Source organism: Engystomops pustulosus, chromosome 2 (genome assembly GCF_040894005.1).
Source record: "Engystomops pustulosus chromosome 2, aEngPut4.maternal, whole genome shotgun sequence".
NCBI classification, from domain to species: Eukaryota; Metazoa; Chordata; class Amphibia; order Anura; family Leptodactylidae; genus Engystomops; species Engystomops pustulosus.
In genome coordinates this window covers 176,044,457-176,065,153 of record NC_092412.1, presented here as the reverse complement: position 1 = coordinate 176,065,153, position 20,697 = coordinate 176,044,457, and the positions used below count along the sequence as shown (strand labels likewise).

Here is a 20,697-nt window from a genome sequence, read left to right as displayed (position 1 = left end):
GTCTAATTACTGCAGAACTGTTCAGATGGTAGTACAGCGGACACACATCGGCGCTGCGGAGAGGAGCAGGGGATGAGCGCTGCTCACCCCCGCCCCTCTCCGTAGGAATATACAGTGCACGGCGCCATATCACGTAGAAAGATAGGAAATGTCCTATCTTTCTAAGGGCTACGGAGCGGTACGGTGCCGCACGTGTTCTGCACCGTACCGCTCCCGTACAGGACCGTGTCGACCGTATATACGTCCCCCATACATGTGTGTGAATGCAGCCTTATAAAGGAAAACAAACCACATATTTAGTGATGTTGGAAAGTCTTGCAAACCTAATGTGGCTCAATATTCCATGTAACTGTATATACAACTGTATATTTCTAAGCTTAGAAATCTACTTAAATAATTCCGTAAATTTTGGGTATGTTTTTCAAAAATTTCCATCTATATTTGATAAAAGTACCATATGTTGTAATTCTTACAATGAAAAGTGAGCTAAAGACACTTCCTAATTCTGTAGGATCCTATTTATATTATAAACCACCAATATTTTTACAACAATCATAACATATAGAAAACAACATTACTGCCTCTACTAGCAATAGATGATGTTACAGTTTATTTATGCCTCCTATCTGCCTCCTATCTGCTTAGAGCATGTCTATAAATCTCTCTGTGGACCCCAACACCCATTGCTTAGAGACTGCTATAAGCAATGGGTGTTGACATATTATTGTTTATACCAGAGCTTAGCAGCCTTCATTTTCATGGACAAATATAAAAGAAAAAAATATACAAAAAGAAAATAAAAACTAATTTGCAAATAGTTATAAATTCTGCCATCCAAATTTAATGAATCAAAATAAAAATTGGCGGCACTTTCCCCTTAAAGAGGACCTGACACCCCCAAAAAATAACCCCACCAAATAAGTTCTCCCTAATCCTGTCCCCAGCCCCTTTATATTTTTTGAATTTTTATTAAAATGTGAGTGTCCATACTTAGTTTTAAACGACCCGTCCTCTTATCAAATAAGAGGTTGAATTGTCGCACAGGTCCCCGGGCAGTCGTATTGATGAGGGGGCCGGCTGATACCCCCCCTCCACGCCCCTGTCAGTCAGGGACCTGTAAGAATCGCAATACATGTGCTCCTGACGGCGTTTCTTACAGGTCCCTGACTGACAGGGACGTGAAGGGGGTGTGTCGGCCGGCCCTCTCATGAATACGGCTGACTGCTAGGGGACCTGCACGACGATAATGCAACCTCTTATTTGATAAGAGGTCGGATCGTTCAAAACTTAGTATGCACACACACATTTTAATAAAAATTCAATAAATATAAAGGGGATGGGGACAGGATTAGAGGGAACTAATTTGATGGGGGTATTTTTCAAGGGTGACAGGTCCTCTTTAACGGGGCGGAGAGGCACTTATTTCTTAGCTTAACATCACAAACATTACAATAATAGTTCAATTAAAAAAATAATACTTACATGCTATCCTCTGTAAAGTTACTGCTCTTTCCATTGCTGATATTAGCTTTTACATCAACTGGACTTGCATATGTTTTACCTGTTTAAGAATAGTTCAGTTGAGATCTTTTGTTTTAACTGTGCAGAGGTTATTACTACTATATTTTATTTACCTGGAATTGTGTTAGGAGAAGTACTTGTATAAATTGAGGTGGAAAATGTAGTGTGATCGGAACTGTCTTCATACGTATCTAAGAAATAAACAAGGATGATTGACACAATTATTACTGATTTGATTTGTGGGAGATAAAGAGTGAACATTGAAAATCATGTGGAGCTTACAGAGGTTTTTTTTGGTAATATCACAGTTCTTTTTTTTTATCTCGCTTAGACATTATATTGGGGTGTTAAAGGGGAAAGGCAAAATGGAAGAGGGTTGTGGAGCAGGTTATAGGAAGCCTGGGTCAAAGACCACTATCAGGAATATAAAAACTCCTCTTCATAGTTCTTTCATTTAATGCCTCCTTTGGGGGTTAAAAGCATGGGATTGAAAATTAGGTTCTAAAGATAAATGAAGATAAATGAATAAAATGATCACTGGACAACTTATCCAATTTAATTTTTACATTGATTGTGTTACCAGATTGGATTAATGAAAAATTCAAACTGTCAATTGTAAGTACCAGCTTTTGCCACCTTCCTTCCTATAATGGTTGTATTTTTGTGTCACAGATATCCTTTTGGGTCCCCCAATATGAGTGCAACAGTCCCTAAAGTCACAAAATTTAACTTGGGATTATAACTCTATGATAAACAAGCAGCTGCTTCCTAAGCAAATAATAAGTCTTCCCAGAAAATGAAAAACATATGGTGCAAAATAATAAGTACATGTGCTCTTTAGAAATACAGGGTGTTTAAGCACGGAAATAAAAATGTAGATTATCTAAATATTCTAGTCAATCACACAAATAAAAGATTGTCAATCATGGTGGAATCTCTTTAATGTTCACAATAAAACTTGGGTCCAATTGTAAGTGAACATGAAGTACCAATTTTATGCACCAAATTTGTTTGGTTTGACATGTTCCAGCGCCATTACAGCATAGAGGGCTGATGCTGAAGGGATAGTGAGCCCCCCGTGCACACAATAGTTTTTTCCTGAGGCTCTACAGTGTTTTTTTTTTTTCTGCTGCAGTCTCACAACTCCATGTATTGCTATGGGCTCAGCACTGTTTTTGTGCTCATGAGGAAAAACTCAGAGCATTTCCTATTCTAATCCATATTTGTGACTCAGGCAGTCCCATAGAAGTCAATGAGGGTGTAAAAAACAGATTGTACATGGTTTTACTAGGTTTTTTTTTGGGGGGGGGGGGGGCGTTTTGTGGTTGGTTACTGGAAAACAATCAAATTACCTTGATGGTCTGGCCTAGCTCAATCCCAGGGTTTTTTGAAAACACAGATTACAGGCATTACAGCCGCAGATTGTGGACATAAAAAACAACGATCGTGTGCAGGTATCCTGAGGAATAGAGCTATAATATTATCACAATTGCCCTTTTCAGGGCCGACAGGGAAAGAAGGTGTGCCTTTTCAGGGCAATTTGAAGAATTGGATCTTGCTGATCATCGGCTATAGTGAAGGATCAGTAGTAATGCAAGTAGTAGTTGCATACCACTGTTATAGCTGACAGTTCCTGAATATTACAGTAATGCTTCCAGTACCAGTGAAAGTACTGTTTGCATCATAGATACATTCCATCTTTATAGTACCAGTGTTATTAATATTTGTGTTTTTTTTTACCGGGGGTAGTATTGTTTGCGTCATACATAGATTCCAATTCTGTTACTCCCTCACACCTCAAGTGCAGTGTGAATAACTGCAGGTGTTTCAAAATGAAAAAGTCAGGGATTATGCAATATGCATGTGCAACACCCCCACCGGAGCCTAGCCTTTCTCGTAGCCTGGATTAAGCGAGGGCCTGGACTACCAGAATGGCTGACTATTGTGGCTTAAGACACACGTTGGTCACAGTGCTATACAGAAACGGGGCCTTGTCTGGCAGGTCTCCAGCAGGTGATGTCTGCAAGAAAATGGAGGAAGAGGCTGATAGAATAGGTTTCTCCCTGGGTCAACCCCAATGTGTAGATATGGATCCCAGATGATGGAGGGTGGGAAGCCCGTGATGGTGAACAGCCTAATCCAGGGATCACTCGCGTACAGTTCTTTATTGGAAAAGCAACCAGCAGGCAACAGCCTTAAACAGCAACAGACTTCAGCTTCTTTGGTGGCTTCAGGCTGGAGGATGGTTGGCTGCTTCAGCAGCAAAGTTAAGGCAGATTTCTGGTGATGGAGGTCTGCAAAGGCCTCATGGCTACATGCCATCTTTTTAGGAGTGCTGTTCCTCAGCACTCTCTGGGCTCTCCCTGGAGAGATCACAGGAGAAAGAGCCTAGAACCTTCCAAACCCAAGGTTTATATAAGCTTGGAGAGTGTCCTGCTCAGGAGGATCATCCAACCAGCTTACTCCTTCCTTACAGCAATTGAAATGCATATCATTGGCTAGAAACATTAACACAGTTTCATTGGCTGGAAACATTAACACAGTTAACTCCTTGTGCTGCTGCTGGTGGAGGTGATGGCGCTGGTGCTGCAGGAAAAGGATATCCCCAATAGGAAACATGAATTTGAGGCATTGGTCAATTAACTAGCAGACAGTGCCTTAGCTTTCATCAGATTTCACCACACTAATCCTCTGTTGGAAGTGACCGTCCCTGCTGGGATTCCATAGCCCATGGGTCCCCAAACTTTTGTACACAGGGGGCAGTTCACTGTCCCTCTCAGACTGTTTGTTGGAGGGTCGGACTAAAGTTTAAAAATAAATAGCGGTACATGTGGCCACTTCCATAATGCCCCCCCCCTCAATTAATTATTTAATATACAACATCCCCTCGTGAACTATTTTATATATTGGCCCAATTGATTAATTAATTGGCTGAATTATTAAATATACTGGGACCTCTCTCCATTAATTATTGAATATGTTGCCCTCCCCCACCCCATTAATTACTACACTGCCCCTCATAATTAATTATTTCCTATGCGCCCCCCCACCATTAATTATTTCCTATGCTGCCCTCACCATTAATTATTTCCTATGCTGCCCCTCATAATTAATTATTTCCTATGCTTCCCCTCTACCATTATTTCCTATGCTGCCCCCCACCATAAAAGGGGTATTCCGGGAATATGAACGTCTGACACAAAAACCAATGATGATATAAATAAATGAATACAACTATACTCAATGTCATTAATCACAAAATGGAGCTTAAATAGTTTGATTTTATGATTTACAAAATTTATGGCCTCTCTAAAGCAGGTGGAAACTACAAGTTCCAGGATCCTTTAGTTCTCAGTAACTCTTCCTCCCTCTTATGCTCTGCGCCCAGTGATGGCATAATAGACTTTCTTGCTCTGTTCTCATAGTAATGATGTGTAACTGTCATACCTGCACATCACCACAAGACTGGCCATACTGGATGCACTTTAACCAACTGACTACACCCAAACGTAGTGGTGATCACATGACCTGCCCAGGCATGTGACCAGCGGACATCTTCTGTCCTGTTTCCTCTCCGTAACGGACCGCGTGGAGGAAATTAATGGACTGATTAAAGGGCCAGAAGCATTCTAATTCTCAATCACAGTGTATGCCACCAGCATTTTCTGCTAAGGGGAGCAAAATTTTAAATAACTAATTACACATTAGCTTATATTTTGAGTACCCATTTGTATATGAATTATGCTTATTCCTGGAATACCCCTTTAATTATTTCCTATGCTGCCCCTCCACCATTAATTATTGCATATGCTTCCCCCCACCATTAATTCTTACATATGCTGCCTTCCACAATGAATTATTTCATATCCGCCCACAATGAATTATTTCATTTGCTCTCATAATGAATTGTTTAATATGTTGGGCCCCGGGCCAGCACAATGTTTTTACTGCTCCATAATAAATTAAAAAACGCGGCCGGGCATCCAAGTTCATGGAGCGATGTGTGCTGGGGTTGTCTTCCGGCCACAACGCTCCAGTAATAGTGCTCGAGCTGACGTTTCTGGGCGCATCGAACACTATACAGTGACGATCAGGAGCTTCCTGTCCGGACGGAGGCCCCTGCCCCCAACTAATAAATTCGATTCTGGGGGGGGGGGAGACCTTTTCCTGTAAAAGGAAGGCAAATATTGATAATAGCAATCAATAATATTAAGTTAGGGTCCTTTTTACCTAAAAGGGAAAGCAAAGTATGATTGGTGGCAGTTTTTATACACTGCGGACTGACGGGTGGCTGTTTTTATACACTGTGGACCGACTGGTGGCTGACTCATTCTACACTGTAGAATGACTAGTGGCAGGTTTTCTACACTGCGGACAGATTAGTGGCTGTTTTTTTACACTGCAGACTGACTGGTGGAAGATTTTCTACACTGCAGACTGCATGGTGGCTGTTTTTCTACACATCGGACTGACTGGTGCCTCTTTTTCTACACTGTAAAGTGCCTAGTGGCAGTTTTTCTACACTGTGGACTGACTGGTAGAAGGTTTTCTACACTGCAGACTATCTGATGGAAGTTTTTCTACATCGTGGACTGACTGGTGGCTGTTTTCTACACTGCAGACTGACTAGTGGCTGTTTTGTTACACTGCACACTGCCTGATGGCTGTTTTTCTACACTGTAGACTGACTGGTGGCTGTTTTCCTACACTGCAGACTGTCTGGTGGCAGTTTTTCTACACTTCAGACTGTCTGTTGGCAGTTTTTTTCTACACTGCAGTCTGCCAGGTGGCAGTTTTTTTTACACTGTGGACTGACTATTAGAAGTTTTTCTATACTGCACACTGTCTGGTGGCAGTTTTTCTACACTGCAGACTGACTGCTGGCTTTTTTTTCTACACTGCAGACTGCCTGGTGGCAGTGTTTCTACACTGTGGACTGACTGGTGGTTGTTTATCTACACTGCAGACTGACTGGTGAACGTTTTTCTACACTGCAGACTGTCTGGTTGCAGTTATTCTACATTGTGGAATGATTGATGAGTTACTAGTAGCTGTTTTTGCCTGAAAGGAAGGTGGCCTGCAACTCAGGGACCCATCCCATTTAATGCAACTATGAATTCTTAGATAAAATGTAGAGAAACACCAGCTATTTTGTTCAGGAGCCTCCACCAACCTTAATCCTGTATGTGTGTTAAATTAGTCAATTCAAAGTCCAAATCTAAATCCCTTTAAAAGCCAGTCCTTAGTGTATTTTTTCCACACTACGGACTGACTGTTGGCTGTTTTTCTAGACTGCAGACTGCCTGGTTGCAGTTTTTCTGCACTGCGGACTGACTGGTGGAATTTTTACTACACTGCAGACTGTCTGGTTGCAGTTTTTCTACACTTTGGACTGACTGGTGTATGTTTTTCTACACTGCAGATTGCTTGTTGGCAGTTTTTCTACACTTTGGACTGACTGCTGGCTGTATTTACACACTGCGGACTGACTGGTTGCTGTTTTTCTACACTGTAGACTGACAGGTTGCAGTTATTCTATACTGAGGACCGATTGATGATTTACTAGTAGCAGTATTTGCCAGAGAGGAAGGTGGCCTTCAACTCAGGGACCCATCCCATCTAATTCAGCTATGGATTCTTAGAAAAAATGTAAAGAATCCACCAGCTATTTCGCCTGGGGGCCTCCACCAACCTTAATCCTGTATGTGTGTTAAATTGGTAATTAGAAAATTGTTGTTCACAAACATTCTCCCAACAAACTTACTGACGGTGGTCATACAAAGTATTTACTCATATATATACAAGCCAAAACCTTTAATTTTTTAATTTACAAAAACATACCTTTTTATTTTTACGAAATCCATTTCAGTTTGTGGGTATACTTTTGACGCCCACTATATACATACAGTGGTTAGTTTCAGTTGAATATCTTGCAGCTAACCAGCAGACTTGCTGTACATTGACTACATAGTATCGAATTAACTGTATTTTACGCCCTACGCCTGTATACTGAATTTACCCCATGCTAATCCATCATTTTCAATTGATTTTAGTTGCTGCAGAATGTGTACAGTGAACTTTCCATTGCAATTCTGGCAAGCAAGCCCCTAGCCATGAAGAGGTTAAAAGTCTATGAGAAACATAGCTCTCATAGGTATTAAGATTTACTGAGAAATAAATTACAGAATTATACACAGAATTATGTATAACTGTAGACTGTAAGACGCACCTTGCTATATCCCGCACCCAAGAATCCCAAAATTAGAAAAAATGTATTTGACACCTATTAAAAATTCTCTGGAAGGTCACATGCACATCTCTGCAATAGCTCCACTACATGCACACACGGGCATCACTTAAATATTCACACTTATAGACAACTCAAACAGCAAAAGGGGCGGGACTAGCACTCCTTTAGTAGGTGTAGTAAGGGTCAAAGACATACATATAAGACCAATAATGAACTCACAAGAAAACAAGAAGTATGCAATAGGACCCAAGATGAAAGGTAAACAAGTTTTATTGGTACTATAATACACCACAACACAAAAAGACAATAAAAACATTTAAAAGTGTGAACAACACACAAAACCAATCCAGCAGGGAGACCTAGCATATGATAGTGCTGGTCATCCCTACAAACCTCCAGCTCCCCCTACTGGAATAACACTCCTCTAGCTGCACAAAATAGAAAAATTGATATGGTGATAAAATACTGAAAGGTTATACCAATGAATGAAATCAAGACATTAAATCCCAGAAGTGGACCCCCATAAATATCTGCAAATGTTTAAACAACAACCATGCCACAGAAATATCTGCAAACAAATACAATGAGAGAATATATGGAAAATCAATGAGGGTATCTATCTACAACAACCGGGATGCACGCAAAGGAGAGGTGAGGGGAAGCTGGGGCACACAGCCCCACGCGTATCGCCACCCAACTGGCTTCCGGGGTGTTGGCTGGTGTCCCGTTTTTATTCCGGCGTCTCTCATTCAGCAGTGGATGCCGCAGCTGATGACTTCCAGTCCGGACCGTAAGTCTGATACATAGCTGTCAGTTATATTTATGCGCGGCCTCAGGAATCTGAGTAGTCTGGCGCCCGCTTCTAATAATGTCCTCTGGTGGGAGTGATAGCGCATGCGCCAGAAACTGGCGCACGCTCCTACTAGTGTCCTCTAGTGTTCACCAGATGTACTACATGAGTGTAACATGTGGAAATGTGTATGAAATGGTGTCGTGCTGAATATAATAGGTAAGAAGAGCGGGTGACAAAATATAAAAAATGTGAGAGTAAATTAATAAATAAATAAATAAATAGATGCATGAATTATACATTATACACAACCACTGAGCCCATATCTACCTAATAAAATCTGAAAGTATGTACCTAGTCCAAATAAATGTGGAAATTAGTACAAAGAACAGGGGACTTATTATATATGTATAAATGTATGCCACACTATCAAGGGTAAATAGTTCATCCTAAAATTAATTGTCAATCAATTAAAATTGTGCCGATAACCACACTCATATCCAAATATACACTCATTCTTCCATGGGCCCATGAATCATACATACACACACCCAATCACCATGCAAACAAAAGTGCAATTGCCTCTGCAGAAACCAAGAATTATTATGCATACAGTTTGCCCTGCAGAGGATAAAAGGAGCAAGAACAGAGAATTGCCGAGCATAATGGAGACAGGACAACAATATACAGTACTATACTCAATAATAGATATGTATCTCAAATAAGACAATCGTAAAATCACATTATATGAAAATATTGTATCACAAATTTACAATTATATTGAATCGGCTAATCATACTGAGGAATAGTCTAGTTTTCGGAGAGCAAGTCATCCAGGTGATGTATTCAATGGATTGTGTAATCAGATGTCATCAAAGGGGCAGGACGGGACATGAGATGAGAACGACCAAACAGGGATCCAAAAGCAGGAGCAAGTAGGAGCAAAAACCCTAAACGGTAAGTGTAAAGCACATTAAATTATACTAAAAGTGCAACAGAGCCTGAATAAAGCTGCCAAGTGCGCGAGAGAAGAAATCTTCGAAGGTGTAAGTGAAGGTGAAAAACGGTGACATGAACCGTGCCCAATCGTGCTGGAAGAACAAATGAATATGTAGAGAATGAGTAATGAACACCCACCAAGTGTTATATGGGCTACTGAATACAAAGATGTGATGAAGGGGTCACAAAAAAATACCGCACAATAGAAGGTGACCCAATAGGTGCAAAGTGCCAAACTGAAAAGAGAAAAGACAGTGACCAAAAAGCTGTGTGCCCCAGCTTCCCCTCACCTCTCCTTTGCGTGCATCCCGGTTGTTGTAGATAGATACCCTCATTGATTTTCCATATATTCTCTCATTGTATTTGTTTGCAGATATTTCTGTGGCATGGTTGTTGTTTAAACATTTGCAGATCTTTATGGGGGTCCACTTATGAGATTTAAAGGGGTTGTCCGAGTTTAAAAAAAAAATGTATGTGGCCGGGAGCGGGGTTACTAAAACAATAAAGATGTACTTACCTCCCGGTGCCCTCCCGTATCCAGCGCTGCTGTCGCTCCGGTCCGCGGGCCATGTAAACAAACATGGCCGCCGGAGCAGCGCTGCATTCAGCTTCCGGCCGGATGCGACAACCTTCCGGTCCCCATACACAATGCTGTGTATAGGGACGGATAGTCCAGCGCTCCTCCGGCCGCCATGTTTGTTTACATGGCCCCCGGACCGGAGCGACAGCAGCGCTGGATACGGGAGGGCACCGGGAGGTAAGTACAGCTTTATTGTTTTAGTAACCCCGCTCCCGGCCACATTTTTTTTTTTTTTAAAACTCGGACAACCCCTTTAATGTCTTGATTTCATTTATTGGTATAACCTTTCAGTATTTTATCACCATATCAATTTTTCTATTTTGTGCAGCTGGGGGAGTGTTATTCCAGTAGGGGGAGCTGGAGGTTTGTAGGGATGACCAGCACTATCATATGCTAGGTCTCCCTGCTGGATTGGTTTTGTGTGTTGTTCACACTTTTAAATGTTTTTATTGTCTTTTTGTGTTGTGGTGTATTATAGTACCAATAAAACTTTTTTACATTTCATCTTACTTACAGACAACTCTGCTACATGTAGACATACATCTGTAAGCAACCCCCGACACATACTATTAAATTTCATCTTCTATGTACCCTCAATTCCCCATTCACCATATCTACTAAATTTCATCTGCTCCCCATTCCCTCACTTTACAACCCCAACACTGCTTGCAGTCCCAAAGCTACTAACAGTCTCCATTTAGCTGCATCCAGAGCCTCTACTTCTGGGTCATGTGACCTGAGACGGTCACACCACCCAGTAATGTTACGTAAGGTCCTTGGATCTTACGGTCAGGATGGCAGGGAGAGGAAGAGCAGCGTACATGCTTAGCTTTCATAACAATCAGGAGAAGCCATTTATTAATGCTTCACTTGATCTCCATTAAAGTGGTCAGGGGGGTTCTGTCTTTACTGGTCTATAAAATACAGGCACCTTTTAGAAAAACTTTTTTTTTAACTGTTTAATTTACGTGTATGTATCATATTTGATTAGATTAGTAATTTAATGCGAGTAAACCAGATATTTGTTTTCAATTTTGTGTATTTTTCTGTATGAGTGGGTTCAGTTGTCAAATGATAATTCTTACCTAAAGTTACCAGTAGCAAGATTTCCTTCAAGATTGTTTCACCTCCTGCTTCACGACACTGGTAGAAACCACTGTCCCAGAGTTCCAGATTTATTATTTTCATTTCCAAAACTCTGTTTGTTTCATCAACATACACTATTGATCTTGCACTATAGTCCATATTGACATTTCCATCAGAATGTACCAACCACTGAAGTTTATCATGACCTAACTTCTTGAACCAGGCTTTTGACCATTTTTGTCTCTGATTATATTCACAATTCATTTCCACTGTGTCATACAGCTTATATATTGCCACATGTAATTTGGGTGGTAGTCCTGTAGGTATTGAAATAGAAACATATTAAATTTAATATACACTGATAAATTCTATAAAAATATTCCTTAACTGTTTAAAAATTGAATTCACTTATCACAAAGCACACTATTGTTGTTGCACACGTCCCCATGTCTTTCTTGCCACTGTTTCTACTGCCCCATGTGTGAGCCGACTGCCCTGGCCGCAAATTATGTAGCAGGATCTATTCTTGGCAATGTTTGTGGCCAGGGCAGTTTCAACTATTGTCATCAGCTTGAGTGGATCTCATCCACCATTGACACACAGACTGCAATAAATAGACTACGGGACCATTTTCAGGTAGCCTTAACGACTTTAGCAGTAAGTAACATTTTGCAGATTTTGTATCTTTAAATATGCTTTTATAATAATGCAAAAAGACAGTAACAATCATACTAAGGGCTCAAATGCCATGATGCTCTGATATTGTATATGAAGGACAAGAAAAAGCCATTTAGCTTCTGCAAAGGTATTAATAATAGGTATTTATAATATAAGAGAAAATAAGCATGCCATGTTTAGTAGTTGTATTACTGGGATATCTTCCGCTTCATTCCACACACTTGAAAGTAGAGTTACACAGCACATGTGTGTTCATCATTCTAGAAAAAAGAGATCGTGGCACAGATTTATTAAAGCCACTGTGCCAGTTTTCTATCAGACTTTGCACATTCTTTTATGTGAAAACTGCTTGCACATGTATTTAATAAGTGTCCACAACGCATATGTGTCGCATGCGACCCTTTTGTGTTGTGACCGCACTATTCTTCACGCAACACAAATTTCTGCACTGAAAGGGGTGTTCTGGTGCTCAGGTCGGAACGTGCCTCACATTTATCATACAAATCCCATTAAAAATGATGGCTTTATAAAGCAATCGTGGAAATTAGTGACCCACACATGTGAAAAACAAAGCCTGGGTGAAGAGTCCTAAGGGATGGGAACCTACAGTATGGAGGACATCAAAGTTTCATCTAAGTACTTACCAAAAACCACCTGCAGCAGGACATTCTCAATTATATCATAATCTGTTCCAGTCCATATTCGCCACTTATATAGACCAGTGTCCCAGCATTGTAGATTCACCATAGTCACATTAACTATGCTAAGTCTTTCTGTATTCTGTGAAAGAAACACCCTTCTGTTGTGCTCATCTCGGTTGGCAACACTTGTGTCCACAATATTTTCGCACTCTGTCATGGATACTTGTCTGCACCAGCTGCTTATGAGATTCTTGTACCAATAACTGTCATAGTTGAATGTAATGGTCACTGAACCCATAACTGCAGCCTGGACTTCACGAACACGTATATCTGAAGAGCCTGGAAATCATGACAAAAACCTTAAAAAGTCTTCATTACCTGACAAATACCAAGAAAGTAATAACCAAATTCCACTTCATTAGATAGTAGCTACAGCCCCATTGATACCTGCCCGCTCCCCCTAAATATATCACTATAAAACATAACTTTTATTACCAAAATTATATGAGCTATAGTTCAAGTCTTTAAGTGGATTAAAATCCCAACCTGTCTGGTATATTCTTCTTTATACTGATTTATCTTAGACACTGAAGTAATAATAATAATAATAACTTTATTATCCCAGAGGGAACTTAAAGTGTCACATCCGCAATACAGAATTAAAAAAAAATATTGACAAAAGATAACACACATAAAACCACATTCACAATAAAAACAAAGGTTACACATAAATATAAATAAATAAATCTTCCCCATTACAATTCTAAAATATGTAACACACAATCCTGACTTGGTCTACCCTTCCTCACAGTATTTGACAGCTCGACATCAGCCAGTATAAATGTTTTCTAACACCTCTCCGACCTGCACTGCATAAGAATAAAACGGGAACTAAAACCACTCATCTGTGCCTAAAGTACGCCATGCATGGGGTGGTTGATATTATCTTTAATTTTACTGTATTGTATTGTACTGTATAAATTTGTGTTCCTAAGTGTTTCTAATCTGTACACACCATTCACTAAGCTATTTGCTTCTTGTTTGTGCACTAAACTGCCATCCACCACGTATGATCTCAGATCATGACTAAGACGATCTCTGTTAAAACGCATAGATCATCACATATACTGTTATGTTCCTTACACACTAACAAAGAAGATTTCTTTTATTACCCCTGGTGGTTTCCTATCAGTGCTGAGCCTACTGCATGTTCTCTGTATAGGCCTTATGGCTGTGGATACTTCACTAAGTGCACCGGAGCCAAGACCAGGAGCATTTTGATCTGGACTGTCTGGGTGAGCTGGCTTTTCATCTGCGAGTGTTTTCCCTTTGTTATAAAGCTTTTAGATACCTGTAAGTTATTGGTATTGGTAGGTGGTACCTTGTGCTTATTTCCTATAATTGTCTGACAAACCCTATTAAACTGGAAACCTAACTTTTTCATTTGAGTTTGCAAACATTATGTGCTGTTCCAAATTGAACGAAACCGCCTTGGCAGCAGGTTGTTCCGATGAAGGCCAAAGGGGTGACCCTATCAGCCATAGCAAGGAAATTTGGTCTTTCCAAGTCTGTGATTTCTAGAATATTGCATCTTTACAATATCACAAACTCATTCAAGTCCCCCAAGAAGGCGGGTCAACCTCCAAAGAAAAAAAGGAAGAGAGTACAGGATAATATATCCATGGGTAATCATTTCATCACTGCAGCTGGAATTGCCAGCCAGTTCAGCAATGATCAGGGTAAAGATCTGTAAAGATGTAATGTCACAACATTTAAGAGCATTTAGATTGAAATCTGACTCTACCATGACCTAACCTCTCATTAACAGAAACAATCAAAAGGCTAGACTCAACTGGGCAGAGGGGACCTGGTCCACTATTCATTTTAGTGATAAAAGCAAGTTTAATTTATTTGAGTCTGATGGGCAACATAATGTTCATTGACAAACTGAGGAAAAACTGAACCCGGTGTGTGTAAAGATGTCAGTGAAGGGTGGTAGAGGAAGTGTCATGGTTTAGGAAATGTTTTCTGCATCAGGAGTTGGGCCACTCATACAGCTATATGGAAGAGTGAATGCAAGTGTGCATCAGAACCGTCTTCAACAACATAAGGTTCATATCACAGGTGGTCACGTGACCCATATCGCGGGCTCACCCGTGCCCCTCTCTCCCCGCCAGTGCATCACACGCGCAACTAACCGGTCCCAGTTCCTGCTCCGTCCTGTTCCGTGTACGCGTTCCCGACTCCTAGGGTCAGGGCCAGATTACAGGCGGGGCCCCCACCATCTTGCTCCACCACACGGGTCACCGCCTCTCCGCTTGCCCATCCCCTGCATGGACGAGCCTACCAATACTGCCAGCCCCCCTGCAAGCCCGAGCCGCCCGCCTCCCGGCACAGATGAACGCCTCCTGCATCTACTGTGTATGGGTACATTCACACGAGGTATGCCCAACGTGCGGTCATACTGCAGTGTGCCGGAGGTGAGGAGGAGGTGGCCCCTCCTCCCTCCATAGAAAACAGCGGCCGCACACTCGCAAAAAGATAGAGTATGTATGCTCTATCTTTTTGCGGTGTATGGCGCGGATCGGTGCCACACATGTGTGGCACCATACCGCTGCTGGGCTGCCATTGCCCTCTATGGGGACGTATATGTGGCTGCAAATTTGCACCCGCCTGTACATCCCCAGAAGGCCGTGTGAATGAGCCCTAAATATGTATCCCATCCACAGACTAAACATCAAACTGCCGATCATTGCTTGTCTCTTTTTTGTCTTTTTATCCCCCTTTTCTTTTTGTTGATTTATCCCTAATATTATTGTTGTCATAGTTTGTACTTCACTCTCTGTACCCTCTCTGCTGCTGTAACGGTGTGAATTTCCCCACTGTGGGACTAATAAAGGATTATCTTATATACTGTGTATATATGCATCTACTGTGTATATATGTATATACTGTATTTATACATGCATAAATTTATATAAGCATATACATGTGCACATATATGCTGTGTATATGGTATGTATGTAGATGCTCTATTTACTGAATGTGTGTGGCGACTGTATGCATGTATGTAGCTGTGTTACTGGGGGTGATGCGGCTGTATGTAGCTGTGTTACTGGGGATGAGGCGGCTGTATGTAGCTGTGTTACTGGGGGTGATGCGGCTGTATGTAGCTGTGTCACTGGGGGCAAGGCGGCTGTATGTAGATGTGTTACTGGGGGTGAGGCGGCTGTATGTAGCTGTGTTACTGGGGGCGAGGCGGCTGTATGTAGCTGTGTTACTGGGGGCGAGGCGGCTGTACGTAGCTGTGTTACTGGGGGCGAGGCGGCTGTATGTAGCTGTGTTACTGGTGGCGAGGCGGCTGTATGTAGCTGTGTTACTGGGGATGAGGCGGTTGTATGTAGCTGTGTTACTGGGAACGAGGCGGCTGTATTAGCTGTGTTATTGGGGGCGAGGTGGCTGTATGTAGCTGTGTTACTGGGGGCGAGGTGGCTGTATGCTGTATGTAGGTGTGTTACTGGGGATGAGGCGGCTGTATGTAGCTGTGTTACTGGGGACGAGGAGGCTGTATGTAGCTGTGTTACTGGGGGCGAGGCGGCTGTATGTAGCTATGTTACTGGGGGCAAGGCGGCTGTATGTAGCTGTGTTACTGGGGGCGAGGGGCCCCCACCAACCTTAATTTGGCCCTGCCTAGGGTGCACGCACGCCAGCTTCAAAAGATTTAAAGGCTCAGCGCGCCACTAATTGGCACTGGCCATTTTCACACAATCTATTTAAGCCTGCCACTTCCTGCAAACCCTGCTGGATCTTTGTGCCTACACCATTGAGAAAGCTTCCCTGCGACACTCCTGAGTATTCCTGCGTTCCTGTGCATTCCTGCTCCTGAGTCCTGTGTTCCCACTACTGTGTTTCTGCTCCTGAGTCCTGTGTTCCTGTGTTCCTGTGTCCATTGTTCCTGTTTTCCCATCTGCCTGGACCTCCCGTTGCTGACCCTGGATTGGACTTGACCTTGCATTTCTGCCGCCCTCCCTTACTCCTACTAAGGTACCCCGACCTCGGCTGCCACTGTGGGCTAGTCGCACCTGTGGAACGACCTGGTGGTACCCTGCCACAGCAAGACCATCTTGCTTTGCGTCGGGGTCTGGTGAAGACCAGGTGCCACTTAGACTCCGGTCCTAGGTGTCAGCTAGTACCACCTCCCGCGGCGGTCCAGAGGATCTACTCATCCCGCATCCTGACAGTAAGATCCGGCCATTGATTCCGCCAAGGTTCCACTTCCCGGTCGGCCCGATCTTGCCACCATCATGGTCCAGCAATCCCTGCAGATTGCCGCTCATGCTGCAACAGCTGCTAGTCTCTCAGCATCAACAACAGGATCCCAAGCTGTGCTTTATAACCCAGGGCTCCCTGCACATAGAACTCATGCCTTCTCAATTTGTCACTGAGCGCTCCAAGGTGGCATTCATCGTCAGCCTCCTCTCCGGGAAAGCCCTGGCCTGGGCTAACCCTCTTTGGGACAGAGGCGACCCTCATGGCATTTCTGGCGGAGTTCGGATCCGTGTTTGAAGAACCTGCACGGGCCTCCTCTTCTGAGACTGCGCTGTCCCCAGCTTTCAAAAAGGGACTGTCCTCTCACATTAAGGACACTCTGGCTGCTAATCTGCTGTCTACCGTGAGTGGTCTCATAACCCTAGCCACGCGGATTGTTGTATGGTTTAGGGAGCGTGCTTAAGAGTTATGCCTCTACCAACCCCAAGTCCATTCACAACACCTTCCTCGTCTGGCTCCTGCTTTCCAAAGGCCGCTCCAGTCTCTGGTCACACCATCTGCAGAGGAGCCTATGGACTTGTACAGAGCCAGACTCTCTTCCCAGGAGCATATGAGAAGACGTTAGGGAAACCTCTGCCTTTATTGTGCAAGTCCTGAATACTTCCTTGGGTCTTGCTCTATCCGTCCGCCCAGGAAATGCCAGCATCTAGTGTTTTTGGGAGAAACATCCCAAAGTGTAAGCAAAGCTTTTCCACACCTGATGATTCCAGTGCTTCTCAGCATTGGCACTGGCACCCAGATTCAGGTCTCTGCTTTCTTGGACTCCGGTTCTGCAGGGAACTTCATGGATGCCGATTTGGTCTCCCGGGATCACATTCCCGTGGTACACCTCGAGAAGCCTTTGGTCATCTCCTCTGTCAGTGGCCAAATCCTCTCTGACCCGGTCCAGTACTGCACCAAGCCTCTGTCCGTTGCCGTTGTTCACAGAGCTGTTTGACCGTCTTCGTGGAGTCTTCTCCAAATTGGATCTTCGTGGGGCCTACAACCTCATTTGTATCCGCCAGGGAGATGAGAGGAAGACCGCTTTTAATACCCGTGATGGACACTTCGAGTACCTGGTGATGCCGTTTGGACTCTGTAACGCACCAGCCGTCTTCCAGGAATTTGTTAATGACATCTTTATAGACTTGCTTTGTGCCTGTGTTGTGGTCTGTTTGGATGATATTCTGGTATTCTCTCCAGACCTTGAGATCCACCTTTACGAATCCCCTTTACGTCAAACTTGAGAAGTGCCTATCCCATCAGCGGAGTATTCCATTTCTCAGCTATATCATCTCCAACAGAGGTCGCCGGATGGATCCTGCCAAGCTGTCTGCAGTTCTTCAGTGGCCCCGTTCTGTAGGACTATGCTACCCTGCCGCAGCAAGACCATCCCGTTTTTCGGCAGGCTCTGGTGAAGACCAGGTGCCACTTAGACTCCGGTCCCAAGTGTCAGCTAGGACCACCTCCCGCAGTGGTCCAGAGGATCCACTCATCCCGAATCCTGACAGTTCCTTTCTTGCATTCAACACTTTTTTCAGCAATTTTCATGAAGGACAATACCATCTGTCACACAGCAAAATGGGTGAAGCAGTTCCTTTAAAAAGAGGCCTAATCTAAACCTAGTAGAAAACCTCTGTTTAATACCTGGGGACAAAGTAATGGCCGAGAACCCCACAACAGTTACTCCACTATGGAAGAGACTTGAGGAATAGTGGACCAAAATCACACTAGAGCAGTGTGAGAGGCTACTTTCTTGTGTATGTGTGCTTAACTCGGTACCAGAAGACCCAGCCATCTCAAGCAATAATCTTGTATCTGTAACCATCTTGTGTATTAGTATGTGTGAATGCATAACTAATTCCCTGCTGTTTTCTGAAAACTTCCTTACTTCTTCTCTGTCTTCTCTCCACTCTCTTGTTAACACCTGGTAGTTATAGCTAATTTGTCTGGAGTGTATAAATTGCAGACCTAAAGTCCCTCACACACTGGTGGGCAGTGTATTCTTTTAAATGAATCTATAAGTGCACAAAAGAATTAGACCAGAATTGAAGAAGTGAACAAAGGGACTCTTTCCTGTAAGTACTTGTGAACCTTAAATTACTATATCACTCATCTTACATTTGCAAAAGTAAAGTCACATCATTCAACTCTGTCTTCTGACTAACCTAACCTAAATCTGGTGGACTTGCAGTCACACTTAATAGAATACACTGTCAAGAATGGTGCTGCTGTAGGTGGCTGCTTGTGCATCTGCTCCAGCTCACCCCACACCACCCCCTGCCCTGCGGCACCAGCTTGGCACTTATTCCGTCACCCCCCTTTCAGTACCCAAAAGATCATCATCAGCAGGGGTTCCATGTCGCATCACCTAACAGCCAAAAGCACCAATTATGGCATCATCGGAGCATTGAAATGTAAATGATCATAACCAGTGCCTTATGGCAGGTCAGGAGAAACACTGTACCACCGCTCCAGTGGTAGCCAGCACCAGTCAGCTTAAGCACCAATACTTGGCAAATGTGGAGCTACGAACAGTGTCTCTTCTACCAAACCAATTGCGGCATACCACTGTTTCACCCAAATCACCGTTAGTGTCGCATCGGCACCCATTCTGTAGTATCCCTTTTTAATGTCTGTCAAGCTCGTGTCTATTTTTATTGTAATTATTGCATTTCATACTATAATTGTTTCACCATGTAATTTAATGTGGTCTTGTGGTGTAACAACTGCTAGAACACTATGTACAAAACAACTTCTCACTAGGGGATCAATAGTTATATAATTTCTGATAAAAATCAAGTGATCATACATTGTTATCTAATTTCACCTCCAGTGTACATTAAAGAAAACATTTTAGTTCACAAGTATGAAGACAATGGCTTAGAGCATAGTCACGTTTGTCATATAAAAATTACCTTTGCCCTATATGAACCTATGGAAATGTTGCAGTACATGTTTGTATATAACCAAGTATGTTTTTTTAATAAAATTTGAATTGGATAGACATTGGCTTCAGGAAAGCCATAAACATGGCCACTACAATGATCACTACTTCATACATGTAGTTTACCATATAAATAAATAATCTGTTACTTACATTGTATCCATGTAAAAAAGAAAATATGAAAAGCCATAGATCCCACAACTTGAAAGAGATGTAACTTCACTGACTTCATGATTGTGATGCTGTTTATGTTCCTGTCTAGAAAGAGCAATATAACTGTTTTGGTACTGTTAAATTATGTACAATATGTCTTCATCATTCTTTCCAAGCTAAAATCAAAGGAAGTTATGGCATGTGCAGATAACCACAGATAGGAAATGGTTTGTCATTATGGACACTGCTATATGACATGAGAAAACCCACAGACTATATATTAGTTATTTATTTTCACAGACAAATTGTTCAACAGATAAAATGTCCGTAAATGATCAAGAATTATTTTAAATCATATCAGGGTGGGGTTAGCATGTACATTCATGTGAGCAGATGTGTGTGAGAGTATCTCCTGCTCAGTATCCTAAATATTCTGGTCCGGTTGCAGCTCTTATAACCACCTGGAGTGCAGGAAATGCTTTTATGATCACAGCAGTATACTAATTTTACTGATTGGTGGTGAAATGAAGAGTCATGGGGGCAGATTTACTTACCCGGTCCATTCGCTATTCAGCGGCGCGTTCTCTGCGCTGGATTCGGGTCCGGCCGGGATTTAATAAGGCAGTTCCTCCGCTGCTGCGCTGAAAAGCACCTGAATGCACTCGAGTTCACCGGGCCGGACCAAGTGAAGGTAAGCGCGTCCCGAGCGACACATTTTCCGTTCTTAAATGCGGCGGTTTTTCC

General features: G+C 42.6%; 1 protein-coding gene across 1 annotated transcript in view; it reads right to left on the bottom strand.

Moving 5' to 3' along the window:
* Positions 1–20,078, bottom strand: part of LOC140118916 (uncharacterized) — a 33,980-nt gene extending 13,902 nt beyond the window's left edge. Inside the window, exons 1-5 of the mRNA XM_072137375.1 lie at positions 19,954–20,078; positions 12,549–12,884; positions 11,226–11,543; positions 1,635–1,712; positions 1,483–1,561 (exon numbers count right to left, since the gene is read on the bottom strand). Of these exons, the coding sequence (XP_071993476.1) occupies positions 1,483–1,561; positions 1,635–1,712; positions 11,226–11,543; positions 12,549–12,884; positions 19,954–20,032 (890 nt within the window). The 5' untranslated portion in view covers positions 20,033–20,078. The remainder of the gene's footprint in view (positions 1–1,482; positions 1,562–1,634; positions 1,713–11,225; positions 11,544–12,548; positions 12,885–19,953) is intronic.
* Between the last annotated feature and the right edge of the window lie 619 nt (positions 20,079–20,697).